The following is an 11763-nucleotide window of genomic DNA, read 5'->3' as shown; positions in this document are numbered from 1 at the left end:
GCATCATTACTCCAGTCTTCAGTGTCACATGATCCTTCAGAAATCATTCTAATATGATCATTTTCTGCTCAAGAAACATTTCTGATTATTATCAATATTGAAAACAGCTGATTCATATTTTTGTGGAAACTATGATACATTATTTTCAGGATTTTTTTAATGAATCCAGTTAAAAAAGAACAGGATTTACTTGAAATAGAATCTTTTGTAACATTATAAATGTCTTTACTGTTACTTGTAATCAATTCAATGCATCCTTGCTGAATAAAATATTAATTTCTTTGAGCAAAAATAGTGTGTATATATGAGAATGAATAATGGGTTTCTTCTGAATTGTCTTGAATTGTGTGCACAGACCCGTGTGTGGTATCCGAGGGAAAACTCTCATCATAAATTTGCCGGGCAGTAAAAAAGGTTCACAGGTAAGAAAAAAATTTTCTTTCACTAAGAGTGTGGTTAATAATATAGTCATATGTCTCAATACTGGTCTAGTTCGTAATGAGAAGTGTGTAATCCACTAGCAAAGTCAAAACCGCTCGTGGTCTCAATAAAATATAGACCTACATTAATGGGTGCTGGAAATAGAGATAAACATGAATAATTATAGAGCTCCAGAATCATTACAGAATAGTTTAAGGGTTATATCTTTTTCATTGCTTGTCCAATTCATGAGAAATCACAGAGATGAATAAAATAAAAAATAAAGTTTGCTGTAAATCACCTATAATATAATAAAAGAAGAAGGTTTATCCCATACAAAAATGTACTTCCATGGTTAATGCCCAAAAACATGGTTATTTTTGGTACTTTTTTGTTAGTGATTCTCAGTGTTTTAAAACTATTGCGTTACTCCCTAACTATTTGAGTTACTTAGTTACTTTTTATGGAAAGTAAAGTGTAACGTTACTTTTGCCTCAACTGGACTGGGCTTGCTTGTTTGTATTTTAACTGTACAGTAGAGGGCACAGTATGGAAGTTAATTAATGACATATGTGTTTGAAACAAAAAAGTGAATGTGAATATTTCAATTCATAACATATCACACACATTTTTATTATTATTATTAAAAATTCAATAATCCATATTCACCTTCCAGACATCACTTCCAAAATATTCAGTCTGTTTAAATATACAACCTTTAATATTCAACAGGCAATTTTCTGTCCATTTCACTTTACAAATTTGCTTCCATAAATTCAGTGGTTCAAATGCGGCAGAATATTCAACATTGCACATCCGGGAACTGCAGGAATAGCAGTAGAGTACCGATGCATAATCTCCATCCGCTGTTAGTTGACTCACCAGCAGGTGGTGCAAGCGGGTGATGACGAAGACCAAAGCAACGGGTAGAGAGAGTCATTCATTCTCCAAAACTGATTTACAGCACTAAAATTCAAGTACTGTTAATGCAATGAAATTAGTGCCATTCAACATGATTTTTTGCTTCAAATACATTTTGTCATTATCTCTCTTCCATAGCGCAGCTCAAACAAACCTTTCAGCTGTTCTGCCATTCTGGATCGCAGAAGAATAGGACGCAGGAGAAGAAAGTGCAACACTCTAACTTCAGCAATAAAAACTAAATGAAACACAAATGTGATGTTCATTTAAAGTCATTTTTGCTTATTAGTATAGTTGGATTGGATCATCGAAGGTCAGCTGCAAAGACATTGGTTAATAAAGTGACATTTAAATACATAAATTATATTTGTGTAATTTAACATAATTAATATTCTTAGGTGCTGTTCCAGCATCACATAACACATAACACATAACTCGTCCTGCTCGCCACACTCCGTTTTCACAGTTTTCACACTACAATGCGAAAACAGCATTTTCAGATTCATTCACTTTGGAGAGCTTCTTCAAAAAGCTTCAAAAGTTTTCACCCTTTCATATCATTCTGGATGAAAGGCCAAAACATTGAGAAAAAGATGTGTTTTCACATGTATCTGGATTAAATTGATGTCTAGGGGCCATATTTGAATGATCTAAGCTCATAGACTAAAGCACAGGGCGCAAGTGCACTTAGGGTGTGTCCGAATCCACTTTTGCTAGTTTAACGACAGGAAAAGTGGTCGGCGCACCTGGCGCATGGTCTAAAAGAGTTGTCCCTCTTCTCTCAATAAGTAATGGGTGTGTTTTGGGTGTAACGTGAAATAAACCAATCAGAGTCTCACCTCCCATTCCCTTTAAAAGCCAGTTGCGTTCGCGCCATGGCGGATTCGCTATTTACATGGGGGAATTTGCAAGAGGAAAAACTGAACGCTTCTCTAGCGAAGAAACGGATCTGCTCGTGCGCGAGGTTAAAGAGCAAGCAGACCATCTACGGGACAAAGTGTACGAGCGCTGTGCTCCCGCCTATAGGCGCATATTACAAATGCGCTCTTTTAATAACAAAAAAAAGATTCCGCTTTAGACGTTAGACCAGGTTTCAGTTGGTCAATGGCTCAGTCTTTTTCAGTTCCTCAAAATAGCAATGCACCAACAATGCTCCTGAACACACACCTCGTTTTCAGACCAGCAGTCCATGGGCGCACAAATGGGGGCAAATGGACGTGAAAATGATAACTGCGTCAGGCTGAAACTAGCAAAAAACACTTGCGTGCAAACAGCCTGGCGAGTGTTTGATTGGGCCCTAGCACGGAAATGCACAAAGCTCTTTATTTTATCTTTCTTTGCGTTTGTGTCGTGCAGGAATGCTTCCAGTTTATCCTTCCCGCTCTCCCGCACGCCATCGACCTGCTACGAGAGGCCGTGGTCAAAGTGAAGGAGGTGCCGAATGAGCTGGAGGACCTGCCCTCGCCCCCCCCGCCTCTGTCCCCACTGCCCGGCAGCAGCCCGCACCGGCAGACCGAGGACAAGGGTGTTCAGTGTGAGGAAGAGGAGGAGGAGAAGAAGGACAGCGGTGTGGCCTCCACTGAGGACAGCTCCTCCTCACACATCACTGCTGCCTCCATTGCTGCCAAGGTAATCCTGTGTGCATATATGATGTTTTACATAGGGATGCACGATATATCGGCCACGTTATCATTATCTACAAGATAAGAAAATTTGATCGATATATATAGTGTTGTCAAAAGTACCGACTTTGGGCGCAAAATGTGACGCTTTGAGCACTGTAAAGCAGAATCGTGAACGCCTCTGATTGGCCGTTGTGTTTGCGCGCTCATCAAATGTCTGTGATTGGCTACAATGATCAGCGCTTCAAAAACATGTTGTAAATATACATCAATGACGCTCTTCAGGGAGCGCTTACACCGATACACACGCGAACATTTGAAAGCAAGCGTCTATCAGCGGATCGGTCCTGCTTGTGCTCTCAAACGCTCCTACTTTCAAACACTTCGGTGTGCTCTCAAACGCTCCCGTGCGTTGATCATTGTAGCCAATCACAGACATATCCGATGAGCTTGTGAACACAATGGCCAATCAGAGGTGTTTATGATTCCGCTCAAAGCGTCACATTTTTTAAATTTCAGTACAGAAGTCTGTACTTATGATAACACTATAATGTAGTTTTACATAGGGATGCACGATATATCGGCTACCATATCAGTATCGGCCGGTATATGATCAATTTTAATGTTATATCATTATCGGCCCGATAAGAAAATTTGATTGATATATTAAAGCCGATAAATAATGGATTATTTCCTTCAGCTGAGACACTTCAGACGCAATTTTGTAATCAGGCTCTCAAAATTATAAAAACGTTGGATTTAGATTTATCGGCCAATATATCGGTTATCGGCTTTCAAACATAAAGAATTATCGGTTATCGATATCGGCCAAAATGTTTGTATCGGTGCATCCCTAGTTTTACATAAAATAGTTATGCTATGCAAATATAGAGACAAACATAAATTACTTAATTGGGGAAATTGAGAGATGAAACCATGCTGATGACCTGGGTCTGTGGTGGAGTAGTGAGTTTGATGTGTAATTAAACTCGAGGCTCTGTGGGGTGCGGACTTATGGGTAAGTGATCACGAGGTTACCCCGTGAGTCAGTCCTAGAGCTCCTCCTGTCCGATTTTAGGGAAAAATCAGGTCTATTGGAGATGTACAATCGATTTCTTAGGCGCGCCGAAAGAACACCACAGACACAGTGAGATCACCATGGGAAAATCTCAGAGTAAAACTGCGAGTTGTGAAAAATAAGATACACCAGTGTTTTGCCAGATGAGAAGTTTATCTATGTATCATCTTTTAGTTCCTTTTATAACTGTATCATCTTTATATCTCTTTTAATTCCTTGTATAACTGTTTTAATTTTCCTTGCTTTTATTTTGTGATTATTTTAATTCCTTTCTGTGTAAAGCACTTTGAATTACCATAGTGTATAAAATGTGCTATATAAATGAACTTGGCTATTTCTCACTTGACTCTGCTGGACATTTGCAGGTTTTCCATTTGTCTTCATTCCCATCATGAAACTGTGTCATCTTCATGTGTGCTGCAGCGTCCTCAGGTGTGAGTGAATGTCGGACATCATCTTCATATCATTTGTTTGATTGTTGTGCACCTCGTTTGTCATGTCCTTCATAGCCTGACGGACAGATAACTCAGCCAATCATGCTTCAATCTGCGTCCCAATTTGCATACACTATTCTTGTGACAAGTACACTTTAGCATACTTTTGAGAAAAAAAAGTACTTATTACAGAAATAACATACTTAATGGGATAGTTTAACCACAAATTAAGATTCTGTCATCATTTACTTACCCTCAAGTTGTTCCAAACCTGTATGAGTTTCTCTCTTCTGTTGAACACAAAAGAAGATATTTTGAAGAATGTCGGTAAACAAACAGTTTAGGGCACCCATTGACTTCCATAGTAGGGGGAAAAAAAATACTATGGAAGTCAATGGCTACCATCAACTGTCTGGTTACCAACATTCTTCAATGTAATCCGAATGTAATGTTTTTTGACACTTAATTCCATGTTATTTGCAATTAAATGAAAATGTATTATAATTCAAATGCAAAATGCTTTTTCGACCCACTTAAGTAGGACTTCAATACGTCATTTCATAATTAATTCCATTGTCATTTCATAATTACTTCTGTTGTCTAATTACTTCTATTCTATTGAAATGTGGTTAAATCACACTGACACATTTTATTCCATTTCTATTAAATCATGTATGTCATGCATTTAAGTATATTTGTAATTACACATTTGTAATTTAGTACATATAAATATATATTCATTTAAATGTAATATTGAATAGCACACTGCAGTTTAAATTATAATCTAGCACTTTACATGTGCTTCAGTATGTTAATGATTTAAAATGTACTTTAAAGTAAAACTTTTAATTTGGCATTATTGCAAAGTGCTTTTTTTAAAGTACTTAAAGTGTGTTTACATTACAAGTGCACATTTAATACGCTTAAGTGCACGTCTTTTTCTGAAGGATTCCTTGACCTTTTTCTATTTAGTTACATGCACTGAAAAAAATTATGTTGGATTTACTTTGAAACCGATTTTAGAGAGACTACAAAATTTCACAAATGATTACAAAGAAACGGCATGAAATTATTTAGTTAATTAAGTTTTTTCTTGCAAAATGTACTCTAAATATCTTTTTTTATGTACAACTTCCAAAAAACATTTTTACTGTGTGTAAACGTTAACGTCTAGCTTTAATGCATTACCTCAACATTCATTATTACTTTTAGGTTCATACATTTAAAAACTCGATTGTCAGATTCAGCTTCACATTCCACACAATTTTCTTCTTAAAACTAAAAAAGTTGATGGGAAACTGTCACAATCTCCTCTTCTTTCATGTAGCAGTAGGTTTTGGGTGATATAAGGCCTAAAAACATCAAACATGCTTCAAAATCCACTGAAAATACTGTCATCCATGAACGTTTGGGCACGTTTTTTTCCAGTGTATGGAATGCACTAACATACTATGTGATTAGAAACCTGACAAAAACTTGTCCCGGGATCTGTTTCACCACGTTTAAAAGAAATAAATACTTTCAAATGCAAACTTTTTGACTTTTTACATTTGCATAATGCACAAAGAGTAAGTGAACGAATGTTTAGAGGTCTCTGGTTATAATAAACATCCTTCTTCGTGTCTTAGATTCCTGACTCCATCATCTCACGGGGCGTCCAGGTCCTTCCCCGTGACACGGCATCTTTGAGCACCACGCCGTCCGAGTCGCCGCGAGCCCAGGCTACCTCTCGCCTCTCCACAGCTTCCTGTCCCACACCCAAGGTGAGAGCGCATCACTTCCTGTTTCCTGTCCCCGCACTGTTCGCTTCCTGTCTGCCTCCCCACCTCGCTCACCCTGCTGCCCAACTCCACGCTCACCTCACCCCAAAACTCCTCACATGCTCCGAGCTGTCAGAGTCCCATCTGTGTGTGTATTTCACAGGTTTCTGTTTCATATTTCGGATATCGAAAAATTATACGGAAGCTTGTTTCTGCCAAGGAATAAAAAATAATAAAGGTAATTGTTATCTCTGAATTCAGACTTTTGTCTCGCAATTGCGAGTTTATATCTCACAATAGAGTGCAACAGTCAGGTTCCCGGAGTAAAAACTACATTACCCATGATGCAGTGCAGTAAATTCCACCAATCAGAGTTGCCACAAGCAAAATGCGAGCTCTTTAGCTCCGCCCACTCCCATTAAGCACTGCAAATTAGTCATTCTCCTTACGCTCTCAAAATACTTAAATATTTGTATATATATATATGTTTGTTTGGCAATAGACTTAAAATATATTGTTTTATGTGTATAATTAGCACTTTTAAATAAGTAGTTTTATATTTCTTTATGGTTTTTAATTTGGTCATTCTGTTCGCAATGCTTCGTGTTATTGTAGTTGTTTCCCTCTCTAAAGCCGTTAAGTACCTTTGTCTTTTTTGCCAATTTTGCAGTTTGTAATGTTATGATTATGATTATGATAGCTGGTTGGCTTGGTTCATGGCTTATAACGCTTTAGCAAAGACTAAATTGTAAGATATAAACTTGCAATTGCATGTGAAAAAGCCGCAATTACCTTTTCACGTTTGTTATTCTGTAATATTATATAGCCTACTCTATGAGGTTGCAGAATGCAAAATGTCTAAACTGGTCTTTTCCAAACTTTGAAAATGAATGTGAACCAGATCTATCAAGTATCATGAAAGTAGCTCATATGACTTGTATGCTTTTTTTCCCCAAGTCTTACAATACTTTAAGACCGGAAGTGAAGTTATTATTAATGGAAAATCTTTTTGAATGTACTACTTTTATGTTGCTTTGTTGTCCTTTTTGGTGAAGTATTCCTTTAAAGCTGTGATATAAGCCCTAAAAACATCAAACACACTTCGAAATCCATACTGTCATCCATACAATTTTACAACACACTTTTTTACCGTCCACAACAGTATTCAAAAGTCTTTATTATTAAGGATTAAGATATATTTTTTAAATATTTCTTTTCTACCTGATGAAATATTTTACAGCTTGGCATTCATTTTAGAAATTCCCATGATAAGATTTTACAGTAACACATTATTTTACAGTGTCATTGCTACATATGTTACATGTAGTTAGGCTACTATAATAATAACAACCAAGGGTGTATAATTACAGTGTAACAAAGACCACTTAAAATAAAGTGTAATCGATTTTATCAATTCACATGACTCTTCCAGGTCTAGAAATCACACTTGTGAAATTATCCTTCCTCATATATACAGTTTTATAAAGAACCCTGGTTCTTCCAAAGGGGGGGAAAAAACAGTTGTTGAGGGGGGCAAACTAAAATAATTAAATAAAAATCTTGTTTTTAGTTGTTTTGACTTATTTTAATGCTTGTTTTGTCTTATTTTAAGTCACAAGTTTGCTGAGAATCAATGCTTAAAAGTGTGCTTGTGATAAATAGCCGTAAATTACATGACATCTGTTTATAAACGTGCACATTTTGACTTATTTATCACAGTTGCATTCATGCATTTGGGAGATGCTTTTATCCAAAGTGCCTTACATTGCATTTGAGCTGTAAATTTGTTTGTTCAATTCATGCATTCCCTAAGAATCGAACCCGTGATCTTGGTGTTGCTAGCGCCGTGCTCTACTGTTTGAGCTTCAGAAATATGACTAACTGTCCCCGACCCATCTGGCTCAAGACTCTCACCCGAGCCGGGCGATGAACACTCGTTCGTCGGCTCATATGTCACAATCATTTCTCGCCCTGCTGTGTGGATATGGATGGTTGTCATGGCAGCGGGCGTTGCTATGGAGACTGTGCTATGCTCATGTGAGCGAGAGAGTTTGTGTACATTTATCAGTTTGGACAGAGATGCAAAATTCCCTCATGTCATTGCAAACCTGTATGATGATGTTCACGCTGCTCTTTTCTATAAAGTGAATGCACATAGTAAAGATAGTAAACCCAGACGGTTGAGCTCCAAAAACTACAAATTACAAATGCTGTCCATATGACTTCTGTGCCAAGCCATTCGATAGCTTTCTGTCACAAACAGACAAAAATGTTATTAGCTAATTACAAATATAGTGCCTCACACACCCAAATCATTCATTCAACCTTCCTCAGGCTTACAACACAACACATTCAATTGTTATTATATATAAATCACCATCATTTAAGTGATTTATAGCCGTCCTGATCACAAGCATACTGAGAGACTCTCTCTCTGTCTCTCGATGTCACTTCCTGTCTTCTGTGCTCTCTCACACACACACACACACACACACACAGATGATGATATGACTGTGGCAGTTCTCCACACACGTTATATAACACAGTTACATAACAGTGAGCCACTAACACATATACCAGTTCCTGTGACTATCTGCAAATGCAATTCTGCATCTAATTACAATCCACAAGTAATTATGCTGGATGATTGTTGCTCATCGTTAAGAATATATTGATTTAAACCCTCTTTCCTTTTATTTCAGCAAGGATGCATTAAATTGACAGTAAAAATAACAGTAAAGGCATTACATCAGAGAATGTTTTCTGCAAAGCTGCTTTGAAACAATGTGTATTGTGAAAAGTGCTATACAAGTAAATTTGGCTTGATGCAACGCTTTCCAACATTAATAATTAATAAATAAATAACAAATCATCATATTAGAATGATTTCTGAAGGATCATGTGACACTGAAGACTGGAGTAATGATGCTGAAAGTACAGCTTTGATCACAGGAATAAATTACATTTTAAAATACATTCACATAGAAATCAGCTATTTAGAATTTTAATGATATTTCACAATATTGCTGTTTTTACTGTATTTTTGGTCAAATAAATGCAGCCTTGGTGAGCTTTCAAAAAAAAAATGTTGATAAAAAACCTTTTGAACGGTAGTTTAATTAAACTTTAAGCTGTGCAACGATTACACAGTTTTTAAAGCATTACCACACTATGTGCTGCTGATGTAATGCTTTACTTTAGTGCAATTTAATAAAAAAAATCAGATTCAAGTATTATTTTCAGCCGTGCAATAGCCTAAAATGCTCCATTTATCCTGGTTTGCTCGGTGTTAAACTGTCTACAGTTTGTGTTTCCAAAGTTTGAGATGTCAAAACCTTAATGTGAGAATTCACTGACAGCTGCAGATGAAAGATAAATCCACATTGCTTGGCGTGAGTGTGTGTGTGTGTGTGTGTGTGTGTGTGTGTGTGCGTGTGTGTTTGTTTTTGTGATATATGAGGACACAAATGTGTATAATGACATGCATATTACACTGGTATTACAACTTACACGTGATATATGAGGACATTGCATGAGTCCTCATATTTCAAATAGCTTAAAAAACATAAAAAACAATGTTTTTTTTTAAATGTAAAAATGCAGCATGTCTCCTGTGATGGGTAGGTTTAGGGATAGGGGCAGTGTAGGGGGATAGAATATACAGTTTGTCCAGTATAAAAGTCATTACGCCTATGGAATGTCCTCATATATCACAAAAACAAAGCTGTGTGTGTGTGTGTGTGTGTGTGTGTGCTGTTTTAGATTATGCCTGATTTGTTGGGATCTGGGGCCGTATTCACAAAGAATTTTAAGGCTAAAAGTAGCTCCTAACTGGCAAATTTAGGAGCAACTCCTAAAAATAATGGGCGTGTCACTCCTAACTTTAGGACTCCTAATTTTTTTCACTAAGAGTAATTCACGAAGCATTTTAGCCCTAAAAGTAGCACCTAAGTCTGGGACAGCTTAAAAGAAGTCGAGAGGACTCCTAACTCACTAAGACCTATTCACAAAGGATTGTAGCGCATACCACCGCCTCTCGCAGTCGTCCGGGGTCCGCGACACAAGCGGGAATGCTGCATTGATCTGCAAACAAATCCTCTCCCATTCTCACGCTTAGTTTTGCTTGATATCCCAGTGCCGAATTTCACTTTTATTATGTTTTTGGGCCAGCAGCAGTAACTGATCCTGCGTCCAGTTGGGCTTTCTTTTCCGTTTTGGCGAGTTCATAATCCACCGTCATTCAACTATTGTGGTGTGTTCACACCGAACGCGAATTTAATTATTTGCGCGAGTAGATTACATACAAAGTACATGCAAAGACGCGAATAGGCGCATCATTCGCGCCGGGCGTTGCAAATGACGCGAATTGGGCGACGCGTTTGCCGCGAATGTCTTCCGCGCAAGTTGAAAAATTTGAACTCGAGCGAATGTTCAAGGGATAGACGCGTATTTGACGCTTTATTCGCGTTCGGTGTGAACACACCATTACATTACTTCAATAGGAGTAACATTTCCTTGCTTTAAGTAGTCTATTTAGGCTAATAGGATGTCAATTAACCAAGCAAGTGTTAATGCAAGTGTCGTTTTTTCATTATTAGGCAAGTGGCGGTTTTCATTGGGGTATTAGGCTACCTGGATTTAATTTAATTTAATTCACGACTTCTCTCTCTCTCTGCCTTGTTAGAATTACACTTCACTGGGGCCTGCACAAACATTTCGATGACATTACTATTATTATTTTGTGTAGGACACAGACATATTTAGATGTCCTAAATCCATGATTTGTTGCGTCTGTGTTATGTTCCGCATGATGGCCCTGTCATCTAACAACCAATCACCGTGATCGTTGCGAGGAGGCTCGTGCATGAGAAATGACGTCATCCATAGCAACGAAGACTCACTCTTAGTTTAGGAGTTGTCATTTTTCCTTACTAAGAGTAGGTCTGAAAGGCGTTGTGAATAACTTTTAAGAGAAAACTCCTAGCTAAAATATTTTAGTGCGATTTAGGAGTACTCCTAGTGGTAAGATAAAATTCTTTGTGAATACGGCCCCTGATCTTGTGAGCAGAAATAGTTTTCTAGTTTCTGCACTCTTATAAGATACTAGTTGCTTTGAAAGAGATTCCCTCAAAAAAAATCTTTAGGCCTTAGTTTATGATTTACATATTTGAAGTGCATATAACATTTCCACCCAGGGGCGTAGGAGCAATTTTGAACCTGGGGGGGAGACAGTAAATTATTTTGAAAAATAAACCATTAAATGGCACTTTCTGGAGAGTTTTGTTCAAAGAAATTGAGAAAATGAGTCTTACATGATATGTGGAAAAACTGCAAGGTTAAGAGCATATACTTTGCATTGTTGTAGTATCAACAGGTATTAGGACATTTAGCATTTACATTACTGTTAATCAGTCATGTACTGATTAACTAAAAATTAAAAATTCAAATAAATGGTTGATTTAATTTCCATTAACCACCTAGCTTACCCCCCAAGGATAGATTGAAAAATAAAATCAATCTATCCTTGT

The 11763-nt window shown here is 37.3% G+C and overlaps 1 protein-coding gene across 7 annotated transcripts in view; it reads left to right on the top strand.

Moving 5' to 3' along the window:
• Positions 1 to 11763, top strand: part of gphnb (gephyrin b) — a 127789-nt gene that overhangs the window by 59070 nt on the left and 56956 nt on the right. For all 7 annotated transcript variants that reach the window (XM_056262849.1, XM_056262855.1, XM_056262854.1 and 4 more), the window contains exons 6-8: positions 356 to 422; positions 2698 to 2970; positions 6104 to 6238. In XM_056262849.1, coding sequence (XP_056118824.1) covers positions 356 to 422; positions 2698 to 2970; positions 6104 to 6238 — 475 coding nt within the window. The remainder of the gene's footprint in view (positions 1 to 355; positions 423 to 2697; positions 2971 to 6103; positions 6239 to 11763) is intronic.

This window comes from Rhinichthys klamathensis, unplaced genomic scaffold (assembly GCF_029890125.1).
Source record: "Rhinichthys klamathensis goyatoka isolate OS25496 unplaced genomic scaffold, OSU_Roscu_1.1 h1tg000196l_1, whole genome shotgun sequence".
NCBI classification, from domain to species: Eukaryota; Metazoa; Chordata; class Actinopteri; order Cypriniformes; family Leuciscidae; genus Rhinichthys; species Rhinichthys klamathensis.
This window is presented reverse-complemented; position numbering and strand designations above follow the sequence as displayed.